Source organism: Acanthopagrus latus, chromosome 23 (genome assembly GCF_904848185.1).
Source record: "Acanthopagrus latus isolate v.2019 chromosome 23, fAcaLat1.1, whole genome shotgun sequence".
NCBI lineage: Eukaryota > Metazoa > Chordata > Actinopteri > Spariformes > Sparidae > Acanthopagrus > Acanthopagrus latus.
In genome coordinates, this window is record NC_051061.1 from 17,404,963 (window position 1) to 17,431,583 (window position 26,621).

The window sequence follows — 26,621 nt, forward strand, 5'->3', positions numbered from 1 at the left end:
TACAGCATTTTTTTTTTAATCTCATTTTTTTAAATCCAATTATAGATCAAATTGATTAATTTACTATGTAAACTGTGGCTCTGATGCAGTATGCAGTCTGCAAATTAATTAGTTGTTAAAGTGATCAAGTAAATGTAGTTGAGTAAAAAGTGCAATATTTCCCTAAATGTAGTGGAATGCAAGTGGCAGAAAATGAAAATGGGAAAGCACAATCTTCCCAAAAATACAGTACTTGAGTAAATCTACTTGGTTACATTTTATCACTGGTCGTTAGTAGGCCTATAAGCATAACATAACATCACAACCAGTATGTTACTTAAATACAAGTGACATCATAATATCTGTGTTCTCTTCTATAGGCTGCGTTAGAATTAAACTCTCCGTACAAATCTTCCAGACTGCGTCTCCACAGGTGCTGCAGTATGTGATCAGTGCTGTGTTTTTACACTAGAGGGAGACATTTGCCAAGATTATCTGTGCCATGAGCCACTGTTGTCAGTCCCACCCACATGCATGGGGAAGATGTCTAGACTGAATGTTGCACGGATCAACAGTGATCTCATTAGCTGAGTCTGTAGCCTGCAATATCATGCTTTTACCAGCACAAACAAACAAACAAACAAAAAAAAACAAGTTTCTAATGTATGACTTGTGTAGAGATGTTAAATGTTATACATTATATGTGGGTTTATTTTTGTGACCTTTCACATTAGTCAGTTTCATATTCAAAATGTGATGTGCTTTATTGGCTACAGAAGCCATTTTCTGGCTCTCTGGAAGTCTGTATTACAAGCCTACAGCAACTTCTTATCTTAAGCCTCGAGGTGGAGATTTACTGATAATTCCCTCCGACTTTCAAAATGCATTGCGTTAAAGGTCATAATATCTAACTTCAATGGGCCGAATTAAAGTTTTTCTTCACGTTCATGCACGTCTTAGTTTATAGCTTTTGCGTGTGCTGGATATGAGATCGAGAACAGTGATTGTGGTAGACGTGGCTGTTTTGGTGAATTTCAAGTCAGGAGGTAGTCAACACCTGAACTGAGCCCCCCAGTATGGATGGCCGTCAAAAGACAGAAGACAGTGTAGCCTTGGCATCCAAATGATCAAACATGTTACATTACAGTTTGTACTGCTGTTCCAACAGTACACAGTAACTAGACTATAAGGTTGTTGTGGACAGGATGTCTTGCATTGACTAAGATATGTTTTTGGATGTTGCAACAGGAAATGTACTATGACACTGACAAGCTGTGGTGTGTGAAATGCTGAAAACTGACATGCCCCTTACTAATGTTTAGAAACACCACTATCATGTGTCAATTAGTTTGAATTGTGTGTAACACCTTGATTGTTTCTTTGACACCCTAGAGTTAATAACTCAAAGAAGATATAAATAAAATAATCCGAGGTCAGAGGATCCCCAAATATAATAATTGGACACGATGAACTCTGTTTGTTTTGAGCTATTGTGGGTTTTGTGCAGTGTTTTGTGACTGTGTGATTTAAGTTCTGAATCTATCCTGCTCACCTGCTTCTGAAGGCACTACGCTATAACTCATTTTACTCGTTTAATAATGTTCAAAATTTGCATTGAGGTATTTCAAGTGTTTCTCAGAGTGTTTGTGTCATAACTTGCCCTATGTTTAAATGAAGCTGAGAGGCAAAATGAAAAATTCAGCTTCACACTGAAGTCACACAGGGCATCTGTGATATTTATTATAAAGTTAATCCAAAATGTAGAAAAAATAGAGTGAATACAGAAAGAGTTAAACATCTTTAGCACTTTAGAAAACGTATTATTATTGATCTCATATCATTTTCAAGTAACTTGCCCTTTTACGCTTTTTGGAGTCTGAGTAAAATTGGCTTTAAAGAACCAGTGTGTAGGATTTAGTTTCATCTCATTGTGTGGTTGCAGATTGCCAATAACTTAATTCCCCATTGCATTACCCTCCCCTCTGGTGACCGCTAACATACACATAAGACCCTCACTAAAAACAGTGCCTGGTTTGTACTCTCTCAGTTGATTTGGAGACACAACGGAACTTAAGTGGACTCAGTGGAAGAGAACCTGCTCCCTCTGTAGATGTTAAGGGCTCATTATTAGGTAATGAAAACACAAGTGTCCATAGCTTCAGCTGATTATACACTAATGAAAACATAATTCTGAATATTATATCAGATTTATGACACGATATCCCTCTAAATCCTACACACTGCATCTTTAAAAGAACCCAAATGTGATGCATCAAAGAAATGTTGGAGAAGTCATGTGTAATGTGTCTTTATGCCGTCCCTGCTGTGAGACACACTAGAGCAGAACCCCAGACATCTTTGAAAACTGTGCAAAAAACAGACAACTCTGCAATGATCTTACAGGCCATGACATAACTCACACTGTAATCTCGCCTCCCATATAGAGGTTACAAAAGGACAAGAGGAAGTTCTTTTGTTCTTACCAATCGCATGGCATTACGGCCAATGTCATTTGATGTGCAATACAATTTTCTCATATACACAAATACTGTATAGAATAAGGCATCTCCCTGTTTCAGCTCAAGACTGATGACAATTTCTCTTAGAATTCTACAAACAAAATGAACAACAAGCATAAAAACATGTGATTGTGCAAGAAACATGTTAAATCATGTATAAACCAAACCACTGCAGATAACACATTAAAAGCCCAACAACAAAAACATTACTGTAAACCAAGTCAGCCTAGAGGCTGTAGTTAAGGTTGAGGATTTTTACTCAGTTTTACAGTGAACTGTAACCCAGCAGAGTGCTGCAATTGTGTCAAAACCATTAGGCTACAACAACAACACATTTGTTGTCATCTGTAATGTACATAAAAACCCTTGAAGCATGTTTTAATAATTTACTACAATTATCTATTACACACTGTGCATGTGCTGATAAACTTTGCTGTGATTTGTGTAAAATATTCCACTTGAACTTAAACTAGAATGCAGCTGCAAAACATCAAATGACAATATTTCAAAACAAGACCATGGTATACATAATACAACAAAAATGGTGGGAGACTCTGAAAATGACCATAAAATGTCCATTCATTATTGTTGTTTTCTGTACCGACTATTATTATGTCATGGTGAGTCCTATTTAAAATTGTGAAGAAACTAAAAAAACCAAACAAAAAAAATCCCAAACAACAAACATTGTAATGGTAGAACAGCCTCTTAAAAAGACCAGGAACATGGCAGTATTTCATCAGCAGTACTTACTGTAAACTGACAAATGAAGAAGCTGTTTATGTTAACAAACTCCTATCTGATTGCGATTTGCCTGCTAAAGACATCACATAGCCAGGCAACCAAAACAGCTTTAGTTATCTTTACAATATGTACAATTATTACATCATGTTGTTGGCAGAGATATCTACTTTTCAGCCACAGTAGCTGGTCACGCGACAGTGTAAAGGATCTCCTTTTCATCCATTTCTCTCTGTTACTACATTCCATTTTGGTCGTTGACCCCTGAGTTTTTCACCTGACATTCAGTTGTTAGTTGCCTCGGTATGCTACATTGGTGAAGGTGGAGGTGGCTCCTTTATACAAAGGGTTGTTAGCCTGCGAAATGAAAACAGGAAACAGAGGAAATGCTGCTTAATTACGGCCCCATACTGATATCCAACTTTTTCAAGGACAGTTTAGACTTTCCCCTTTAGAGGGCAGTTATATGTTGTTGCTGTATTTGCAGTGATCCCTAAATGAAAAGCTGTTAATGTATTTCTCACCGTGTCCCACTTGGCTTTGGCTCTCTCCTCCTCAAACTTGGCGAACTCTCTGCGGTCGTGGATGGTGACCAGCAGCTTCCAGATGAGCAGGCCAATAAGGCCCAGAAGCAGAATGGCTCCTGCTACCGCCATGAGCACCACCAAGATGTCTGGACCCTTAGGACAATCTGAGTGGATAGACAGGAAGAAGGGGAGACAGTGAAAAGGAGCTCATTTCCAATGTTGATTTCCTTGATGATTGTTAAATCAGTGGATCGCACTCATGAAATGAAGCAACCACTGCAGTCAAGTGTCAGAAAATCCATTGCACAATTATCATGTGCATCATCTCTAAGCATCTGAGATTCTGTGGGTTGGCAGAGTGCAGCTGTGGTTGACTGGCTGATGATGTGTTCTTCAGAAAATAACACATCACACTATGCACACTCTGTTCCCCTATTGCTGTTGCCTGCCAGACACAAACTGGCCTACTAATATACCAAAATTATAATTGTCAGTTTTCTGTCAGTTTAAATGACTCATACATGCACACAATCTCTCTCAGTACCTGGCTCTTTTACCACATACAGAATGGATTTGCCACTTTCATCCTCGTAATACTGGAAGTGCTCCACGCAGTCATTCTCATCTTTGTATGAGCAATTCACTGCATTTCTTCCATGGAAAACTGTGGGATGAACAGGATCAGAAGAAGAAACACTGTAATCAAAAAATTATTTTCAAGATAATAGCTGTTATCTTTAAAAACATATTCATCAGTGCATAATATTTTAAGAGCACAGTATCTAGTTAGATGTTCTCACCCAGATGGTCCACTAATTTGATTTCATCTTTGCAGATTCTATTGCAGCTGTTGTCTTTAAAGTACTGTCCTCTCTTGAAGTGTTGACACTCAACACAGCGCCTGAAAGTAGAGTATTGACACTCTTTAGTGGATATGATATGTAAGGGTTGGATAAATTATAAGTAAAGTAATAGTGCAGCTACATCAGGCTTAACTTGCCAGGACTGAGCTTCTGAGGAGGAGCTTCTTCCCTCAGGCCATTCGGACAATAAACTCTCACAAACCAACATAACACACACTCAGCACACACCATATATCACACATACACATCCTGCTACTTTGCACACAGTCTTCTTCTTCTTTTTCTGTAAATACTATTCATGTTGTTGTTCATTGTCTCTAATTTATATCTAATTCTTGTTTATTATATATATGTATATAGTCTATTTAAATTTAAGTCTATTACTTTATTCTCTTTTTCAGTTTATTTTCTAATTAAAATTTTTTGCACAGTTGACAGAGTGGTTGCAATTTCATTTCACAGCTGCTGTACTTGTATAATTGCATGTGCTAAATAAACCTTTGAATCTTTGCATCTTGAATCTTTAAGTGTTGATATCCTCCGACTTTTGTTGCTTCAAGAGAAGTTTGAACTTTCTCCGCTGTGCATGAAACCACACCTGAGTTTGCTCAAAATGTGTGTGGGAGAAGTTTGTTCTCATCCTGGAATGTGGGAACGTTATGCTGCAATGCGCAACCAGCCAGCTAAGTTAGTAAATGAGATTTCTTTGGATGATGGCAGAGACGGTTTATCACTTCAGGTGAACAATTAAATTGTCAATCAGTGTTACACTTTGGTCCAGAACAAGTTAGCTTACAGGCCATGACATTTTGTTTAGATATAGTCCTTCATAATGGTCCTCCAGAAATAATTTTCGTGACCTGACAGAGAGTACTAACGTAATCATCCAGATTTTAAGTCAAAGATATCAAACATGTTTGATATTTCAAGGGCAGCACCAATGAGTCTGTGAGCAGCTTGGGAGGTTTAAGACTGAATCGGTTGATATCGACTAGGCTCTCAGAAAAGATTTCTCTTCTGATCATGTGCAGGGGCAAAACGGGCTTACATCTACTCAGAATTCCTGTAGTGTGATCCCTAACCCAAAAAGGATAAACCATTGCTTTCTGTGGCGCTCCATGAGTTTTCCACTACCACCACCCTAAGGCCAAAATGTGACTTTTGATATGAAATGGCTCAAAAACTAATTTTGATGAAAGACCACCGGAAATTTGCTGAGCACATTCATGGTACCAAAGGATTAGAACAAAACAATTGCTTTAAGCCTCACAAGGCTTTACAATGTCTGTTATGTCTAAAACATGACTGCTGCAGGACCCAAAGGGTGGGTGACTTTATTCACTTGTTTTAGAGGATTAGTTACATCAAGACTGTGTTTTATCTGTTATTTTGTCTATTCCCCTTCTCTCTAGTGTCAGCTCAAACAGCTAGTTTGGAACTTACTCTTTTAAAGTACAGGAATCAGGACAGGTGGGGCATTTATCACAGGTAGCTCCGTAGGCACCAGGTGTAGTGCACTGACAAACCCCACAGTGGCAGTAACCCCGCCCACTGCACAGCAGGTCATTGCTGGCAACGGACATGCAGGTCTCTTTTATGGTGGTGCAGTTACAGTTTTCTCCTTCCCAGCCAACGTCACACTTGCAGGATCCACAGTCACACTTCCCATGATCTGAAAGAATCAAAAAGGATGAGATGGTAAATGCTATGTACAGTTCAAATATAACATCTTCATAGTCACACAGGAGGGGCCAGGTGAACAAATCTACATAATCCAAATTATACAATTGCAAAATAAACCTGCGTATCGTTATAAACATGTTAGATGATTGGGCAAGTGTAGGCTTAGGCTAAACATGTTTGTTGATTCTGCAACCATGTAATTACTAGTATTAGGTGTAACCTGTTACCATGTGCTATTTGTTATTTCTGTACATAATATAACCACATTCACCAACCCACTGTGTCGGTATTTGATGACCTGAGGATGACACTATCTTTTTCCAGGGAGTTTTGAACTTTGAAATGAGGATCACCATCTGACAGAAGTAGTCTTAACTTGATGGTATTTCAAGGATAATCCTACGTTTAAGAGTTGCTTTAATTACTACTAGTATTAAGGTTGGAGTGCAGCTCTGTTAGTCTTTACATAATAAATCTGGCTTTATTCTGGTCACACATTAAGTAATTTCTCCTAAATGTTACTCAGCAGGAGACATTTCGCACACCCCTTTTCGTCCCCTGTCTGACAAAGGCAGGAAATGTTGTATTGGGAAAGTACACTCTGATGATGACTCTCATGTCCTTACAGGCAGGCACACACACACACACACCCACATACAGAGGGAAATAGAGAGAGAGAGAGAGAGAGAGAGACATTTTCACACTCTATTCAAGAGTAGAAAGGACAAATACCAGGCCACTATAGGAACAGTGTTCGAATGACGCAACCCTTTGCTGACAGGATCTGGAGGTGAGCTTTTCCCCCACTGGATTACAGAGAGACACCCTGCATCGGCACATTTAGCCATCTTAGAAACAAAGGCAGACCCCTGAGACTTCAGAGTTCTCAGCAGGAAAGCAAACAGGATTTGGCACTGGATGACTAAGAACAAAGCGAGTGACTCACAGCCCAGCTAGGTCAGACTGGGTGAACAACTCGTAATGAAATATCACAGAGGGTCCAAGGGTCCCTAATTCCCAAGCTCAAAACAAATCATCTGCTGTTGTAAACTTGAGAAAACAATTCCCCACTCTCCACCATGTCAACTGCTGCTTCACTTTTGGATTGTGATTACAGTTGTTATGGGAGCAGGCGTCAGTCACTGGTGGTTAATAATTAACGGTCTGACCTAAAAGGTGTAGCAATGCAACCACTGAGTAATCTCCCTGACTCCATCAACAAGATAAGACAAAATCTTGGAAAATCTGATATTTTTTCTCAAAACATCTAAAAACGAATGGATATTTTTTGCAGTGTATTTACATAAACTTGAGTGAGTAGTTGTCTTGTTCTTATTAGTTGTATAGCTGATTCATAGACATAAAAGCATGTTAGTAGGTTTACATCATCCTGCTCTCTCTGTGAGACTGCACAGTAATCCGGCCCATTAATCACATGTCTGAGCTTCAGACAAGGTTAACATGGCCTCCTATGATGAAAGGACAAACACAGGGAAGAAGACAGAGCAGTACAACCGAACATTTTTGTGTTGGTTACAAGACGAGGGGGAACAGAATCAAGTGCAGTTGGGGCAGAGGCATACTGGAGAGAAAAGAGGTTGGGCAAATTGCCAGCGGAGGAATGCAAACTTTCCTGTTCTCTCTTCCCTCATATTTATGGGCCCTGGGGCTGTGCTTGCTGACTCCTGCTCTCTGGCCCTGCACCGGTCCCACAGCCCCTAAGCGGAGGAAGAAATACACAGCTACAGGGAATATCACAGGCATGGAGCTTTTAGGAGACCTGGGTCGCGGTAGCTCCAATTGAGCTGGGGCTGAGGGACGCTCATTCTTGAAAGACAATAACATCATGACTCTGTTGAGACACAGCAACTTAGCGCTCCCGAATTGAGCTCTGCAGACTGTCTTACACCAGTTATGGATTTGTGTGTGGAGGTGTGTGGGTTGGCGGGTTGGCTGAGTGTCTGCGCCCAAACTCTGGGTGTCATCACTGAATGTCTTAATAAATGTTACTCAGATAAACATCCTCCCTTAAGCAAGACTTCACACTCCTTGTTACTGATATAAATAACATATATTCCAGGAGAATGTCTGGCCGACACATGCATGACTCCCCATCTTCTCCTTAGGTCATGGGGCACCCTCCCAGCCCAGAGTATGTTCTGTTTAGTTTTGGATGGTAAAGCAATGAGGCTTTGATGCGTCTACGTGCACCATTTTGGACTACCTTTGCATATCATGTTGCCCTTGCAGTTAAATTCTGTTGAAACTAGTGTCTGTGGAACTGTATGAAAATTGTACGTGATTTATAAAGTGTTATATACTACTGTCTACCTGCAGTGGCAGAACAGGGTAAGCTACTGATTCCAGCTCTCCTGGTGACGGCTTGGACTTCCAAACATGGCGAGCCAAGAAAGAAGCTTGAAAAAAAGAAAGAAGCAAAGAGGGCTCTCTTGAAAAAAGAGAGAGACAGAAGTCGTGCAAGTGTGGAGACGAAAGAGGCAATTCATAACACCAAAATGGACAGGAAGTTGACTAAAACCACAACCACATGTTCAGCAGCCTCAATTCTGAATATTAGTATTGCACCTTGAATGAGACAGATTAAGATTTAGATCTAGATTTACATCCCTGATTTCTAGCACCAAAAAAAGCATTTTCCTTTGTTTTCAACATATGCAACCTGATAGCATCTTTAAATCATATTGTCCCTGCATGATAAAAACAGGTTTTTAAAACTCAAACATGTTTGTATATAACACAGGACTTCTGTTAAACAGTCTTAGTCAAAGAGAAAATACTTTGATGGCATCACTTGGACTACGCTTAGACTTGACAAAGCTCCTTCAGAGGAGTAGGACCTCAAAGTGTTGAGGTTGAACTTCCCTTTTGACATACGTGAGATTTTCTTATTTCTATTCAATCAGTTAGTATGCTCTGCTTAATGTACATTAAGATAAAAGAGCAGCTTGCTATTCTGCTATTGCTCATCCCCCATCCTTACAGTCACACGCCCATACTGCTGGTAAAGGAAATTACCCAATGACAAAGCCTATTAAAGTTTTATCTCTGCGATTGAGTAACTGTGCACTGAGCTGTGCAGACTTGTAATGGGGAGTGATGGCGCATCATGCAGCACGGCTGTGAGCGATAAGAAACACCAGTCTAACTCAGGACACACATCAAGTATACAGGCCTGGCAGACGATTGTTCATTTGTAAGCATTACTTAGCAATTATTTACATGTCCTTTACAAACAAGTAAGGACTGTCATAATACTTGCACATTTGTTTTTGAATAGGATATGGATTCTTGATTTGTCAAGCTAAGTATTAGGACACTATGTAAACTGACTAAGGTGTGTTTACAGATGAAGAGTGGCTGGAAACAAGCAGAGTACGTTCTAGTGAAGTCAGAAGAGGCCTAAGAGCAGGGAAAAGGAAGGGAAGTGCAACTTCATCCTTCCTGCAAACACTGTATTAAGTTAAACCTTTGCCTCACACAAGGTTACAAACCTAGCCATGCAGAAAGATTTGGGCAGAAATGTTCCTATACTAGGTCATATTTAAAAGAACTTAAACAGGAGCACCTGTTTTGTGTCTCATCACTTTCAGATCCATTGCACTGTAGCAAAATGTGATATTAGTGCCGGCGAAACAGCTAAGAGAGCTGACACTGATCACAACAGAAAGAAGCGTATCTACTCACCAGAACACAGTTGTCCTTTGAAGCGCAAGCAGTTGAAGTCGTCACATTCGCAGTATTTGCCCCACACCTGACCAAACTCATTTGAATGACAGGAGCACTGTCCACACAAGCAGTTGCCTCTACCACTGCAGATTGGGGTCCCCGGCTTTGGGATGCAGTTGGCATCATCCGATGGACTGTAGTCATCCACTGAACACTCACATCGTGGGCCCAGACGACCTGGGTGACACTGACAAACACCACACTCGTAGGTCCCGTTGCTGTTGCTACAGAGGGAGCTGTTGGCTTCAGCCTTTGCCTCACAGTCACAGCCACAGGCAAAATTCACTGTGACCTCCAGCGAATCCTTAAAGCCTCGAGGTTTGATGGTAAAGGTGCTGCTCTTCTCTTTGGGGCAGCCACGCAATTCAGCCTCCACGCTGAATGACACCTGAAACAGAGGAAAAATCTCATGACAATCTGTGTTTACATACCAGATGTGCATGTCAGCATCTAAAATGATACGCACTGTGTCTCCAATCTTGAGGCCAGAGCAGGACTTAAGCCCTCGGATGACCTCTCCATTTAGGCAAGAGGCATTGAAGGCCAGATTCAACTCCTCTGGGACACCCAGTAACTCCAGCTCCACTTTAGAGCGGATTTTCTGTTCAACATAAAGTTGTTACCAGAGGTCACTTTTTTTACATGGAATAGATGATATCAATTTACTACAACTTTTGAATATCCTCACCTCATAAGCCTCCTTAATGAGCTCAATAACATTTCCAGAGTCGTCGGACAGTGTTCCCACAGTTGTGCCTGGAATGAGACGACTGTACTCCTGAGAAGACAGACATAACAGCAGGATGATGACCCAGTTTTTTGGTATGTTTTTATATCAGCAAGTCAAAAAATGTTATGCAGTGGCACAAGCAGTTTAGTTTGTTTACCGTGTAGAGTGGAAGCACATAGCTGGTGACAGCAAAAATCAAATTTATGTTGTTTTCAGACATTTTCTCCGTCATGAGAGCCAAGGAGGGATAGTCCTGGGAGACAAAGAGGTAAATGGTATTCAATGGAAACGGGTTTTGTTCAGCAACTCCAAAAACTATTGAAAACCAAAGTGAATAACTGATGTACTGAAATGTTTGCCTGTACCAGAACGGTAGATTTGTTATACATGTTGTCATCATCGAGGTGACATTGACCATCATTAGGCTGGACGATTCCAGCTATACGTCCATCCAGAGCGATGTGAGTTTTAGCATCAGTGGTGTACACCAAAAGGTGTGAGGCATCTGGACGCCAGCCAATCTTGTCCTAGATATGATGCAGACAGAAATATGATGAGTAAAGACTTAACTTGTATGTATGTATGTATTTGAACATTCACCAGTGAGCATACGTATGTACATCTTACTTGTTCATACCTTGCACACCACAGCCTGCATGACAGCATCAAATCCACCTTCTGGAGCATCTCTGTTTCTAGACACCTGCTGTTTGTCCACCTCCTCATTAAAGCGAGCAACCCTCTCTGTCAGTGACAGCACATGCTTGAAACCGAACTGAGCCAGGCATTGCTCGTTAATTCTGTTGGCATAGGATATCAGATAAAGAGAAAATTAACTTTAAATTGTTTTAAACACAGCTGGATGGAGCTTCTCCTTCTTCTGAAATGTAACACCAATCATAACTTCCCCACCTACCCATAGCAAGGGTTTTTCACTGCCTCTGGCGGGAACATTAACATGTAAGGGGACATAGTCTTGTCAACAAAGGCTCCAAACCCCATGCGTAGTTTGCTTGTGGTGCTCCCCATGGTCATGGCGAGCTCATTGCCCAAGGTGCGAAGGCGAGCCAAGTCATCCTTCATTGAGAAGGAAAGATCCATCAGATAGTAGAGGTCCACTGGGTAGTCCTCCACCTGTTTCACAGACACGGTGAACCTCTTTGCATCACCTGTGAGGGAAAAAACGAGGGCCCGCAGAGAGGGAGAGGTGCATTGTAGATTTAATTAATGTGTTAATCAGCTGGTGTCCCTAAACCTTTCAATATTAAATTGAAATCAGTGTTGAATCAGGCTATGGGTGAATGTATAACAATGGTAAAGGGTCTTGGTGTCTGGTCTCTTATGGTATGTGTCCACAGGCCCCAAAACACTTCCCAGCGTTGGACAGATACACCCTTTAACGACCACGTACTTGACTGGACAAATGTCACTAATGGGCCGTCTGCTCATAGATTTCAAACTGGACCAGCATGGTGGGTCATTTAGAAACTTTCTCTTCTTCATCTTTACTTTACAATGGTAACGTTTTAGTTTTTTTTACAGAGTTTCCAGAGATGGCAAGTTGCATTGGACACTTGAAAGGGCTTGCCCCATTCTAAACAGCTACTAAAAGCGAGTTCCCAGATGGTCCTGTGCAACAAACCATTGGGTTAATTGCGAGCATCTGGTCTTGTAGGATTTTTGAGCATCTGGTTTTACACTGTAATAGGTGATGTCTGGTTGGGCGTAGAAGTACCTGGTCTTAGTGTCATACTGAGTTTCTGAGGCTTTATCTGAGTGACATCATCAGCGGTCCCAGAGGCCTTATCACTGAGCGGTGCGTCTTCATGAATATTCAGGGTGCTGGAGGGAAACTCCACAGCCGCACTGGCGCATCCTCCGTTCAGCAGATTCTGCCTCAGGTCGCAGCGTGAAGCACTGGATCCCCCCTTCCCAAACTCCTGAAACAACCACATCAGATCGGTTAGGCACTCAAGCAAGTGACACGTTAACAAACTACCATTACATAAAAGGAAATCAGTTGAAGAGAAAGCTTTTAGGTGATAAGATGTACTGATTTATCCATCCTCTAGCAGGCCCAGGTATCTCTCCAGTATGGCCAACACCCTTTTCCCTGCTATTTTTAATTTCCTCACATCAGAGGTTACAGTCTATCAGCATGTTAAAGAAGAATCACCAGAAGATGACAACAATAAGAATGCTGTTGGGAAATAAGGTCTGTTCTAACTTGTTGCACAGAGTGATGAATGGGAGGAGCGACTCGACATGGTGTGTGTGTGTGTATATGTTGTTGTTTTTACCTCCTGAGAGCACCACGCACAGATGGGGTCAACAGCCAAGCACTGTTGACATGTTGTAACCCCTCGTGATGTGCAGATGTTGGAACCTGCGATAAACACAGTGACAGATACATTACACAAAATATATTTCCTTACTGAGGAACCTAACATAGCTGGATAATACTGCTAATTATTTTGAAAAAGACTGATCAGTGCCATGCAGCTCTGTCTGACTGCCACAAATGGAGACACCACAGTCATCAGGCCGTCTTTCACAAGAGAAGCCTACTGTGCAAACATTCAAGTGCTTGATGAAGCCTGTGTGCAGTTTACTCTTAACATGAATGCTAGTCCTCATTATGTTTTCCAAGTGTCATTTGTTTCTTTCAGTGCAGTCTGTTTCAAATCCTGTTTTTATTTCTTATCTGGCAAGACCCGTGGGTGTGGCTCACTGCAGTTACACACAGAAGCCTGGTCAGTGACCAATGTCATCTTAACCTCTGTAAAAAGTGTTACATTTGAGTTAAAAACAACATTGTGACTGAATATATATGAAGACAAAGGATTATGTTTGACTCTTGAATAAGTGCCTGAAGTCTTATCAAGTCCTATATTGAGTGATGTGGAGAGGAGCCTCTGAAGTGAATAGAAACAAATTATGTATTTCATAAGAATTAATTAACAGCAGCATAAAGTGTTTCTAAGTATGGTGTAACTACGTACATTTGCTCAAGAACAGTACAATTTTTAGGGAATGTACTTTACTTGAGTTAACTTTGTTGACTAGTTTCTTTGCAGATTAAATCATGTATCAGATCTAAACCAGCATTTTTTTTTTTTAATTAATCTATTCCATTTGCAATCCCATAAAACAGAGAATTACTGATCCTGATAATGAGAGAAACACTGAACACTGTATCAGATAATCAGCCAGGCGGGAAATAGATTGACCCATAGTTTACGTGGGTGATACAGTTTATACTTGAGTTCATCTCTTGCCAGAAACTCCTTTTGAGAAGTACATTTCAAATCAGATACTTTAAGACTTTTACTTCAGGGGACTCTCACTTCTTTTAACAGTATATCTTTACTTTTACTCAAGTATGGCTTTTAGATACTTTTTACCACACTTCATGAAGTACATTGAGGAAAAAATAAAACCGCTGAGCACACCTTTGTAGTGTAGGTACATTTTCTATTATTTGCTTATTATTTGATCATGAAGCTATTGATTAACTGAGCTAAGGACACCCTGGGAGCCTGTGGAGGACCCCTGGTCTTCACTGGAGCCACATCCCAACAGTTTCACTCCCTTATAAGGCAAGCTCCAGCACAACAGCACACTCACACCCAGCTGTATCCCCCCCCCCATCCAAGTTAGCAAACAGTGAATTATTCCTTTATCCGTTTGAGAACATTACGCTCAATAACTGTGATCATCAGCACATAATGTGCTGCTGGAAACAGTTTGCGGTTCCATCAGAGAAACCCCGCACAGGTCGGGCGGAATCACCCGCAGGTCGCCCCTGAGCAGGTGAAACTTTTAAAAGTAGCCCAAAAGAATAAACTTTCTCGTCTTACCGTAAACCTTTGATGCCGACGATAAAGACAGAAACAGAAACACCACACGGTGTAAAAAAGAGCCCATGGCTGGAGAGTATCGGAGCCGGGTGGACATGAGTCGTGTGTTCCCCGCGGACTGGTTCACTTTGAGACACGAACGCTTTTCCTCATTCTTCACTTTGACTCAACGCATGTTGGGTCATAGAGCTTCGCCTCGCGCATCAGTCAGTGCGCGTGATACAAACAGGGGCACAGCTTCGTGCATGACATGCTGGGACTCGTTTCATCGTGGACTGATGAAATTTTATCAGTTCAGGGGAAAATCAAAGCCTGGCGGAGTGTCTCTACTGTTTTGGCATGTTTTTGCTGTTAAACAGGAAATTACTTTATTTTATCTGTTTTAGGTCAAATAACTAAAGCTCTGACCACCATGTCCCACTAAAAGAAATAGGCTATGTATCTATAGGCTAATATACGGAAGTATACATATAAATACATTTGTATTTTGATTAGTATTTTGTATCTACTGCACTGGTATTAGACCACGTGCAGCTCCGAATTCACATATTAATGATGATAAAAAAAATATTTATAATAGTAATACATTGTATAGCACCTTTCAAGAGACCCAAAGACACTTTGCGTGTAAACATACAAGCAATACGCTAGAAACAAATATCATATACGCAGCACACTACCAGCAAATCTAAAAACATACATCATCAATCAGCAGCATTTTGGACACCTGCATGTACTGTGCAGAGGTGTTTTGAGTTTGCAACTTGTGATTTGATGCTTTTCATGAGGATTATTTTACTTATACCTTTTATTTGATATGACTAATGTGACTTCCGAGCAGGTAAACATTTTACTGGATTGAAAATGGTGCACCATATAACAGTTCATAAATAAGTAAATGTTTATTAATTGGTTTCCTTCATCTTCTGCATTGTCACAGATTCTCATCTTTCCCCAGCTGTGAGCAACTCCTGCATTTCAGTTAGGAGTTGGAAAAAACGGTCGCCATCAACCCTATCGTGCATTAATGTAGGCTATATTATTTTGTCAGTTAATACATAAACTCTGCAAAATATTTGCAAAATGTAATGCAAACTGGAATGCCTGCCATGAAATCTTGAATATCCATTTAGAACTAGCAATAATGAATTACTTGACTTGACTTGAAGCAGTCAACAGCAAGTTGTTTAGTTGTGGCAGAAGGACCCCTAGTGGGAAAATATATTACAGTTTATATTGGTGATTGTGATCAGCATTAATTTCTTGATTTTTTTGGGTCTAAAATGACTGACTTTGCCTCAAGCTGTTGCCGTGTAAAATCCATTCCCAGGAAACAGTCTATTCCACACTAAATTCATGAGTCTGATAAGTGCCTTCCACAGAAAACCTCCTCCCATTCCACTGGATGATGGCGCATGCAGGAATTTGTCAGCTTATCAAACAAGAAAAAGAAAGAAATAAAAAGAAAATGAGGCAGAAAATGGGATAAAAGCTAAGATTGCCCTAAAGAAATGAACTTTGGTAGGCATGTGGTGGTGTCTGTGTGGTGGCGCTTGTAGAGGCAGACAATGCTTCTTATCTCTGTACTTGTCCATTTATTGAATCTTTATCCCCGTGCCCTGCTCTTATTCTCCGGCTGGTTGCTAAGTTACTGCCTCCCGTGTCCACAAATTGCCGCTAGAAGAAATGACAGAAATAGAGAAATAAGTAGAAAAGCTATAATAGTCAACTGTTCCTCTGGCATTAAGCTCTCAGTGTGGGTGGATGGTGCAGGTAATACACTGTGTGCAATCAAACCCCATCTCTACTATTGACTGATTTGGATCTATTGGCGCCAAAGCCTTCTTTGGCTGTGACCACCCCCAGAGATGAATGGTATTTTCGGAAGAGCACAGCGCCAGTTGTCCTTACTGAAAAAACAGAGACTGGGTCAGAAGGCAGCCAATTAAGACTGAACAAGAAGTGATGAGGGGGGTGAGAGGAGGGAGGGAGGATGGAGGGGTCCTGACCTGTGTTACAGATCAATCTGGAGCCCTTTTAGCTTTTCACTGAGTCTGAGAGTGCCATGGCAGAGAGCCAATATCAAAAATGCAATCGCACTCAGACAAAATCATTGTTTGGTTAACTACAAACGGCTTACTTGCTCCTGCATCACTGGGTCAACTGGTGAGTAGGAGGGTCAAGTGAGGGGATACGGGTTTTTTCCTCAGGTGAAGGGTTTGCTGGCTTATGAAATGTGCCCCGGAGTCGGTGACAAGGGACAATGTGTATTTGTGCTGCGATGCATTGTTATCTGATCTGCCTCAGACTCCTCTGGGCCCTCCAGATCTGCAGCTGACATTTACTTCTCAGGGGATTAAAGCTTATATGTGGAAAATAAAAAAAATAATAAAAAGAACCTAAAACTGAGGATATATCAGGGAGGGAGAAAGTATTTCTGTACTTGTGTCGTGACTTCAAAGTCTAGTAATGCTGTTTAAAGAGAGAGAGAGAGAGAGAGAGAGAGAGTGAGAGATGGAAAAAAAGACGTAAAAAGAGACTTACTGTGCTTTTTCTCCTTTCCTTCAATGTGTTATTTTTACTTCTTGTGCATGAGAAGGTCTTGACAGTTAAAAAGCCAAAGTCTGCACAAACGGGAGCTCCTCGCTCTCACAGAAAACTTGGCACCTGAAACACCTAATCAGTTGTCCCGCCTTCATTCTGTGACTTTTTGACATCATATTATGTCACCATGTCACATATTAGCACAATTTCGGCCTATAATCATGGAAGGGGTGAATCTAACTGGAAGCTGAAAACATGACAAAGCCAACCAGGAGGGAACACGGTGAACGGTGCTGGCTCAGGCGTGTGTGAGCTGGCCAATCAGCGCAGACGGGGTATTCGAGAGCGGGCCCTTAAAGAGACAGGAGCCAAAACAGAGCATATAGTGATAGAGTGATGCAGCGCTGGGCAATATGAGAAAACTGATGAATTTTTTGAGCACCACGGAATATAAACCTATTCTAGTAGTAACCCTCTAGTTGTAAAAATGTAGTTTAATATACCTCCTTTAAAGGAAACAGAAGACAAACTGGCAGTGTGGCAAATAAAGGGACGGAGAAGACAGACCGATCATGGCAGCCTGCATTACTGACGCGTGCAGTTGTGTCTAAATGGAAATGAGGTTAATGGGTAGCTGCTGGTGGAGTGCCTGAGATGTCTGCACTGGAGAGACAGAGCAGGGATTTCTTCAATTAGATTTATGAAATCTGTAATCTGTTTCTCAAACAAAGAGATTTTCAGCAGCCAGTCAAAAAACAGGCTGCACTTGAAACACTCAGACACACACACACACACACACACACACACACACACACCGTCAGGGAGGCTAATATCCCCCTACAAATCAAAGCGATGGAGTCATTATCTCCTCAAAATAACTTTAATGACTGACGGGACCTGGTGTGGGGTTGATGTTGGGCACCACTCTGCTGTGGCACTGCGCCCCTGAAATCTGTATCAGTGTGTAATTATTGACTGCATTTACCTCTGCGTGATTTAAAGTCCCAAAGGTGGAAAACCACTTCGGATCAAAACATTGCCTCAAACACCTTTCTTCGGTCTTGTAATACCTCCATAATAAATCTCCAAAACAGACTTTAAACGCACACTCTACTCGCCGTAGTGCTTCCGGGCCTTTAATTGCACGCTCTCCAGTGCGCACACAGAGACAACGGCGGCTTCCTGTGTGTGCTTTGATTAGCTAATGAAGGGGCACTGTAGGAGGAATCTGTTAATTGAAAAGAAGGAAGTCTGTTTTTTCGGGGGCAGAGGGGCTTGAGAGGGTGTGCCCATCCTGTAGCAGCACCACTAACACAAATGATGCAGGGGTAATCAGGAGATAGGAGGTGGGTGGGGTCAAAACGCCACCTCCATGTTGCTAGGGATGTCTTCACTTAGTTTGTGTTGCTAGGCTGCCAATTCCCTCATGTTAAGTGGAAACACCCCCCCCCCCCCCCCCCCCCCCAACTCCTCCGTCCAGGCACCTCGTCGCTCCCTCCCTCCACTTCTCCTCTAAACCAAAATAACTTCACCAACCATCTGTCACTGGGCTCACAGGTCTACTGTTGCTTAGGAACAAGTCAGACATTCACATTCATGTCTATATGCATCCTCATATGAATATATCTTCATAGTTATGCTAACAATAACCACCGTTTAGAGACATAGCTCTGCCTGTGATCACTTGGTACATCAATGAAATGTGTAGCATCCACTGCAAATCTGACGCGCAGAGCAGTTTGAAGTTATAGGTCAGCTACAAGTTGTTCCCTTCATCGAGCTTTTAGAGGTCAAAACTTCTTGAAATCGTAACATAATAATTTTTTTTCAAAGAAATCTGATAATAACTTCTGAAGAGGGACATGTTCACTGAAGTGTCCTTGACTTTGCAAAAAAAAAAACTTTCTTCTCATTTGTAAATCCTTTGAAGGTTTGCACTTTAAAGCCTCAGAGAGGCATTGTTAGGTTTCAACGGTAGCAGAGGATTTACATATTGACAGAGAGATGAAGTGTAAGTACAAGCTACTTTCCATAATCACACTGCGATGAATAATAGAACAGAATCAAATTGCCCAGCATTGATTTACACATGGCCAATTAATTCCCTGCAACCAAATCCAACGGCTAATGAGATTATTTGATCTTATTGTACACAAAAAATACCCCTTGTTTTTTGTTATCAGCCATTAATAAATGATCTGAAAGTAAACCACCTCCAGGCCTATGAAAGGTATTTGTGTCTGTAGCTAATCACTGTTTGTACACATGCTTGTCTGTTGTTCACTGAAAGCCGCTTACAGACATCAGGAGCATCCTAAATTGAATTTCATGGCCTTTGTTTTTAGACAAACAGCAAATTAATTTGACAGGCTCGGCAGGCAAGTCTGCGGGAGTCATTTTAAAATGTTTGAGGCTGTTTTTTTATTTACTTGTTGAAGTACATCCCTGCAAATGTTCAGTTCCACGTCAGTATAAACACACATTTATCTTTCCTCCTCACAGCAGTTAGATTTACATAAAAATCTGCACTGTTATTCAGAAATGTATATGTTTAAAAATAGCTGTGAAATAATATGAAATAGTTGGTGGAAATCCTCAGTGAGAGGACCCAAACTGGGTAACTTTTAAACCTACTGGTCAAGTATACATCCATCCCATAACGATACTGCAGATGTCCTATGCATAGTCTTGAGACACAGTTTTGTGTTTGGATGAAAATCTGATCATATTACATAATATATAGGTAATCTAACAGGGCTGCACAATTAATTGAATATTGTCAAAATGCCAGTGTGGACAAGTGTTGTTTCAGAAGTTGCAATTTGAAGTAAAACAGCACTATAATGAAGTACTATAGTGTTGCAGAGATGTCCTGGTTGACAAATCTTGATCTCCAGATGTAAGAAAACAGGCTTCTTTGGTACAGAACCCAACAAATCATCATGATTGTATTCTTTTGTTCAGTGAAAATGACACTTTCCCAGTCAGCAATTCATGCAGACCTGTCATTGGGAATAGTAAAATCACTGGAGTTATTTAAAATCGCAGGTAGACTTTAGACTAATTAATCGCTGACCTAAAGAGAGAGAACTATTTTTGAGCAATTCATCCCAAATCATTGCACTAATAACATATTGATGAGAGAAACAGAAGAGTAATTCAAGGGAAAATACCACATTATGGCACTTTATGTATTAGCATATTTTCCACAAAAAACTGCAGCCTGTCGATACAGTATCTGCTTCACAAAGTGAAACCTCCTATTATGATGCAGGAGGAGGCAAGTGATGAGAGAGCATAACATTAGCTTCTCAGAGACAGAAGAATACTCTCACAATGTTCAATAAGAATTTGAAACTTCGATTATTTATTTTTTTGCAATATTTGCATTCAAACATGCTCTCCCAGGGCTCATATTTCTTAACAGATCAGGTCGCTGGTTTCATGTTCAGTTTAGCAAGCTGGGGTCCCCCCAGCACACAACACTTGAGAGACAAAGTGATATTTGAATAGCACATTCCAATAAAAACAGAAAGAGCTGTCAGCTGTTCTTGGGCTTCATTTCAGCTGCTGTCTAGAAAAGGAAACAGCAGGCGCAGTGGAAGCCGGGGAGCCAATATTTCTGGTAAATATTTGCCGTGGTTCAATCATAGCTTATTAATTCATGTCTTCATTTCTACCTTATAGCTCCCTTTGCCTATATTGGTCTCTTCAGGCCTCTAAGTTACAGTTTCCTCAGCAACGGGCATCAAACTCTACAAATACCTCCCAAAGAGGCAAATGACAACCTGCTACTCATATTGATTGTAACAGAAACTGAATGTTTTCAGCTTTAAAATGATTATTATTATTTTGTTTAATAATTAATGACAAGCCTCCAAAGTTAATGTATGTCTGGATCAATATTTGTGAGGCTTTCTTGTGTTACTAATGTACATAAATGAGTGCTATAGAGTCAAATACTATATACCCTTGTCCATGAGTCAGTGAGTCTCCTTCATTCTTGAACTGTCTCGAATTAAGAGTGACAGGAAGTGCTGTTTGTTTGGAAAAGAAATCTGGCTGGGTTTAATGTAGATTTGATGACAGATGAGTAAAAACATCTCACTTGACAAATTGTGATTTTCTTTTCTTTCTTTTTTTTGTACATGAGAGGAACAGCGCATTATCTGGGGCCATCTGACTAACTCCCCTAGTGAGGAGTGGTGGTGTGGTCCACGGGGAACTCATCATCACTTTAAAACGCACCAGAGACTTGGCACAAAAGAAGCGCTCGCAGGCGAGCACAGGTGCAAAAGGACTGTCTCTTATTACAACGAAGGGAAACCCGATTTGCACTTTGCGCAGTGTCTAAGAAGACTCACTAAAAGTCACAGAACGCGGACTTTTAAGTTGAAGAAACTTACTTTTGGCTGCAACCTGATGCGACGCCGTTAAACTGCAGCAACACTCCGGTGGTGTGGATGTGGTTATTACGCACGAGCTCGATGTTTTCCTGTAGATCTGGACTTTAAAACGTTTATTGTTTTGCTATCTCCCTCTTATCTTTGTATGAACAAGCACATGACGCAAACTGTTGCTTGGAGTTCGTCGGATTTTGTGGTGAGACTCTGTACCTACCAAGTGGAGCCGCGTGTCTATTTGCCGATAACCCACTAGGAAACATGAACGTCTCTTTCTTCGATGTGACCCAGGGCGCGCTGTTTAACGGGAGTCAGACCCTCGCTGGGACTCTGGCGTCATACTCCGGCAATGGCACCGACAACGTGGTGACCGGCGACGGCGGAGGATCCCTGGTGCTTTTCCAAGACGAACGCAAACTCTTTGTCATGCGTGTGGTGCAAATCGCGGTGCTGTGCGTTTTGTCGCTCACCGTCGTCTTCGGTATATTTTTCCTCGGGTGCAACTTGATGATCAAATCGGAGAGCATGATAAACTTCCTGGTGAAGGACCGGAGACCCTCCAAAGACGTGGAGACGGTTATGATCGGGCTCAGCTAGAGCATGGAGAGCAGGGACTGTGGAAAACTGGAGCCGAGACCTGGAACGAGGATCCGGTGCGCGTCTCCTGCCGCGGGTCAAGATCGGCATCTGCATGTACTTCTCACAGACACTCTCTGATTGTCCTGGTGAGGAATGATATGCAACAACTTTAAATATTCTTCCGAAAATGACTACAGGAAAGTAGTCCAGCGACCAATGTTTGTGCGTAAAGTTTGTGCGTAAAACACGGGCAATTGTTTACACGTGGGCCGATCTGTTGAATCTTTTGAGTGAATTTAATGTTGCCAACTTGAACAAAGTGACAAGATGTTTACAAGCTGTTACCTCATTTATTGTTCAGTTACTCTTTTTTTTTTTGTAAATTTAAAATGATTGTTAGTGAATGTTTTTAAAACTGTCAAAAAGCATGATTGTGAATTCTTATAGTTCCACTTCTGCCAGTGTACCGTGTGGACGTGGTGGATATGTGGGTATTCTCTATACAAAGTATTTTTCTTGGTCTTGTTTGGTAAAAACACTCTGAATACTGAAATCTTGCACGTTTTTCAACAAACTCCGTCACATCTTTATGGAGTGGTTCTTGGTCCTGTTTGGCATGCTCGCTAATTGATCTGTAAAGTGATTTTTGGACCCGTTTTGCACTTTTGAAATCAATGATGCTGCATGATGAATTATTTTGTACCAGAAAAAGAAAAAAAACCTTGAAATTGCAGCATGCAATTAAAACACTGACATGAACATATTAAGCTTTGTCATCTTTTAATTAGCATATCAATTCAACATTGCTATTATGTTTTCAGAGATGTTTTTTCTTCCAGTCTATCAACTTAGAAGTGAATCGTCACTATTCCAAATAGAAACAATATTTCACTTTTCGATCAAACCAAATCAAACATGCTGTTCTCTGATGTGAAATGTTCTCTTATCCATCTCTCCCTTCACTCCAAATCGGCTTCTAATAAGATGTCATTTTATGCACAAGATGACAGCATTATGTGAATATATTAAGATATTAGAGCCAGGTCTTATAATTGAATAGGATGATATTTATTGATGTTAACAAAAGTACATGAAAAAAATATATTTTACATAATTCTATATTACAATTAAGATAAAAACTTGAAAGCAATAAGATCATGGCACAATTGCACTTAATCGTTACATATTTAGTAAAAGCAATGGGGCATTTATAACAGCTTTATACATGGAGGCGATGAGAGGCCATCTGACTCAGACTGACTGCTTAACTTCCCATTAGCGTTCACTGCACCTCAGGACCTTGGCATCCAGAGAGGTTCCTGTTTGCCTTTTTTGTGCCATCAGGAAATGTGTAAAAGGGAACAGACATGAGAATAAGCTAACAGTGAGGGAGGATTTTACAAGAGGCCATTTAGGGACACCCAACTATCATTGTGCTTTAAGATATCATTTCTCTTCCTGCCACCAAACTCCCTTCCTTTCTCAAGATAACAAAAAAAAAAAAAAACTATCCGAACTATTTTTATTTCAGACAGACGGAAACCCCACAGACAGTGTCATTCTAGGTGTCGGATTTTAGGTGTCCCTTACATTGAGCTCAGCATTTTGGTTCAATTTAACTTCTATTTCATCTCTATCTCTATCCACACCTTCCTCCTCCTCCTCCTCCTCCTCCTCCTCCTTCTCCTCTCTCATGTGCTCCACTCAGAAGCAACCAATGTTCTCATTATTATTTCAGTACTTGTTAGGAGAGCTGGGGTAGATGAATCCTTACAAACACACCCATGCATCCACACATGTGCCCATTCACCATGCACACATTGGACACTGATGTGCAACAGACCAGCAAAATTCTGTCCTCAACCAAAAGTATCGCAGGAAAACAACATGAATAAATAAAACTTATACTTTAATGACCGAGAACAACTCTGCAGTCTTTCTCATGCACAACGCGGAGCATGCACGCATATGAACATGCAGTTTTTCTAACATGTCGACACGGTAACTTCTACAGTATGTGTGAAGTGCGTTACTGTTGCTTTTATAGTTTTTGGAGCATGACAAAGAGCAGTTAAATGTGAGCATTAATGAATATTCACACTTACAAAGATAAGTAGTTAAAGCCTGAATATGATATCTTTATGTGGTGCCAGAACTGGAAAAACGCAAAGAGAAATGCAGACGAGGGTGGACAAGATCAACGCAGTTCCAATGGTTGCTGTGAGTCAACTTACCAAAAAAAAAACAACTCTTGAATTGGAATATTTCTTCGATTAACATCGTAAGTTATTGCTGCTACCAACTGAGCATAACGTTGACAGGATGGATTTATCACTCACTGACATTTTAGTAAGACTGCAAGCATAGAGACATCAGCTAACATCCATCACCATCATCCGCTGTAGCAGAACAGTGGCTACATCAGTGTAAACAAAACTGGAGAGATATTGTTACATTTATTGAGCACGAAAACAAGTTATGATCTCTGAAACGTCAAAACTAAAACTACACAGTTTGAAAAATAAGTGTTTCAGTGCAGACACTAAAGTGCAAAATGTTACAAGACATTTTGACTATGAACTGGTTACATATGGCACAAATGGTCTATGTACAACTAGAATGTCACTTATAATATATAATCAGGGTGTGGCATTTTTGCAACTTGGCATTAACATGAGACAGAAACCAGACATAGAGATATTGCTGAAGCAAAAGCCTGATACGCAAAACTACAAATGAAACATCACACAACCATTATCGTCATTGGCAGCGAATGTTGGAGTTGAACAGTATCAAACTGAAAAAAAAATCGAATACCACAATCAGAAATGAGCAAATAAGCTTTTGTTCATATATGAACTGAATCAAGGAGAAGGATGCCCTGAGAAGTTTAAAATACTCCTCTGTGTTAGACTTTCTTACACTTTGTTTTGACTTGGCTGAAAGTCAGTTCAAATTACTCACCATCTTGCCTATGATCCACTCAAAGTGCTTACTTTCTCACTTTTGAGGCACTCTGAGTCGCCCACGGCCACTGAACATATGCTAAAGAGTTAACATGGAGCACCGACCATGTGTCCACGACAGATTGTGAAACACATGAACTGTTATGATGCTTCCTTTTCATTGCAATGATCATTTTGAGTAAGAGACATTAACTATTATGGACCTACAAGTTGTCAGATTGCACCAGCAAAGGTTGGCATATTAAATTACAATAACCACATTAATATGGTATTAATGGGATAATGTTGCAGTTTCAGTGCTGGGAAAACACGTTTACATATTAACCCTTCACCCTAATTAACATGTGCACAGCTCTGCCGGTTTCGTGTGTTCCAAGATCTCCCTCCATCGACCTGCTGTACATTTTCTTGTCAAGAAGCGTCACCACTGACCTTTTACAACAGAGACCTCACAGAAAAATAATGAACCATGCACTAGCCATGAAATCATGACAGAAATAATGGTGATTAAACCAGCAGTGGCATTCAGCACTTAACTGCAGTAAAAATAACTCTCCCATGAAGCTTGGCTTTGAGTGAAAAAACCTAATATAACATAGCGAGGGTCTCTTGTAGTTCTTCTCTTTTCACATAAATAATTTGACACAATATGGATTTCACAGCGTAGGCAACACTGTGGGAAAAGCCATTTTTAATCCCTTCAATATTTTTGATTAGAGGGCAAGAGACACAAAAGATCTGTTTTCTATGCCGACGCAGGTCCCACAAGGATGAGGTGGCCTTTCTCAGCCCCATTCAATCTGTGTCTAATGGGATGTGTTGCATTCAGAGGAGGGGAAGCAATAACAATACTTGCAATGAAGTTGAGGAATGGAAACGGTGTCTCGTATCTCGCACAGGTGAGTGGATGTAAACGCTTCTCTGTCCTTCCCACGGCTACACATGCAGACACACACAGACACACAAAAGGAAGCGGTATGACTCGGCAATCATTTCAAACACTGTCACCAGTGCCCCCACCTGGCATTTACACTCAAATCATGCCCCTATTTTGCATGTATTTCCCTTGAACACAGCCATGCATTACATTTTTTCCTTAATGCAAGTATTATCAGTATTTGTAGTTGTTGTGAGACCTCTCACTGGCTTCAACTGCACAATCTGATATCACTGTGTTGGTGTTGTTACTACTGATGATCAAAAGGGAATTCTGGTATTTTTAAACAAAGGGCTTATGATTACATGTTCAGGTGTGTAAAGTACTCATACTTACCAAAAATGTGGGAATTGAATCAATAAATTGTCTCAAGAACACAGCTGCAATGGCTGTAATGAAAACCTTGACGGTCACAGTCATAGAACATTTTGGAATCCAGTTCCTACACAGAGACCTTTTTGTTAAATTCCAAGGTCCTTCTCGTAACAAGAAACACAAATCTCATTCAAGGAGAAATCTCATTCTGAAATCTTGTGAATTTAG

The 26,621-nt window shown here is 40.8% G+C and overlaps 3 protein-coding genes across 3 annotated transcripts in view; 2 read left to right on the plus strand and 1 right to left on the minus strand.

Moving 5' to 3' along the window:
• Positions 1–26,621, plus strand: part of LOC119013409 (proline-rich protein 29-like) — a 41,928-nt gene that overhangs the window by 1,965 nt on the left and 13,342 nt on the right. Inside the window, exon 2 of the mRNA XM_037087902.1 lies at positions 25,901–26,040. Coding sequence (XP_036943797.1) covers positions 25,912–26,040 — 129 coding nt within the window. The 5' untranslated portion in view covers positions 25,901–25,911. The remainder of the gene's footprint in view (positions 1–25,900; positions 26,041–26,621) is intronic.
• On the minus strand, positions 1,690–14,890 carry itgb3a (integrin beta 3a). The gene is made up of 15 exons (XM_037087897.1): positions 14,650–14,890; positions 13,090–13,175; positions 12,525–12,729; positions 11,706–11,958; positions 11,427–11,589; positions 11,155–11,316; positions 10,947–11,042; positions 10,748–10,837; positions 10,526–10,660; positions 10,018–10,447; positions 6,073–6,301; positions 4,567–4,667; positions 4,311–4,430; positions 3,764–3,930; positions 1,690–3,596 (listed from the first exon to the last, which is right to left on the minus strand). The coding sequence occupies exons 1-15, from the start codon at positions 14,744–14,746 to the stop codon at positions 3,531–3,533; spliced, it is 2,400 nt and encodes a 799-aa protein (XP_036943792.1). The 5' UTR covers positions 14,747–14,890; the 3' UTR covers positions 1,690–3,530.
• On the plus strand, positions 21,424–22,938 carry rprml (reprimo-like). Its single transcript, XM_037087903.1, has one exon. It carries the CDS (start codon positions 21,858–21,860, stop codon positions 22,191–22,193), a length of 336 nt encoding a protein of 111 aa, XP_036943798.1. The 5' UTR covers positions 21,424–21,857; the 3' UTR covers positions 22,194–22,938.

Bases quoted from the DNA above. Each gene is read 5' to 3' on its own strand.
- rprml (XM_037087903.1), top strand. From the start codon at position 21,858: ATGAACGTCTCTTTCTTCGATGTGACCCAGGGCGCGCTGTTTAACGGG.
- itgb3a (XM_037087897.1), bottom strand. From the start codon at position 14,746: ATGTCCACCCGGCTCCGATACTCTCCAGCCATGGGCTCTTTTTTACAC. The intron at 10,661-10,747 runs GTGAGGATATTC...TATGTTGAACAG, and splicing joins TCATTAAGGAGGCTTATGAG to AAAATCCGCTCTAAAGTGGA. The intron at 4,668-6,072 runs GTAAGTTCCAAA...CTCTACTTTCAG, and splicing joins GATTCCTGTACTTTAAAAGA to GCGCTGTGTTGAGTGTCAAC.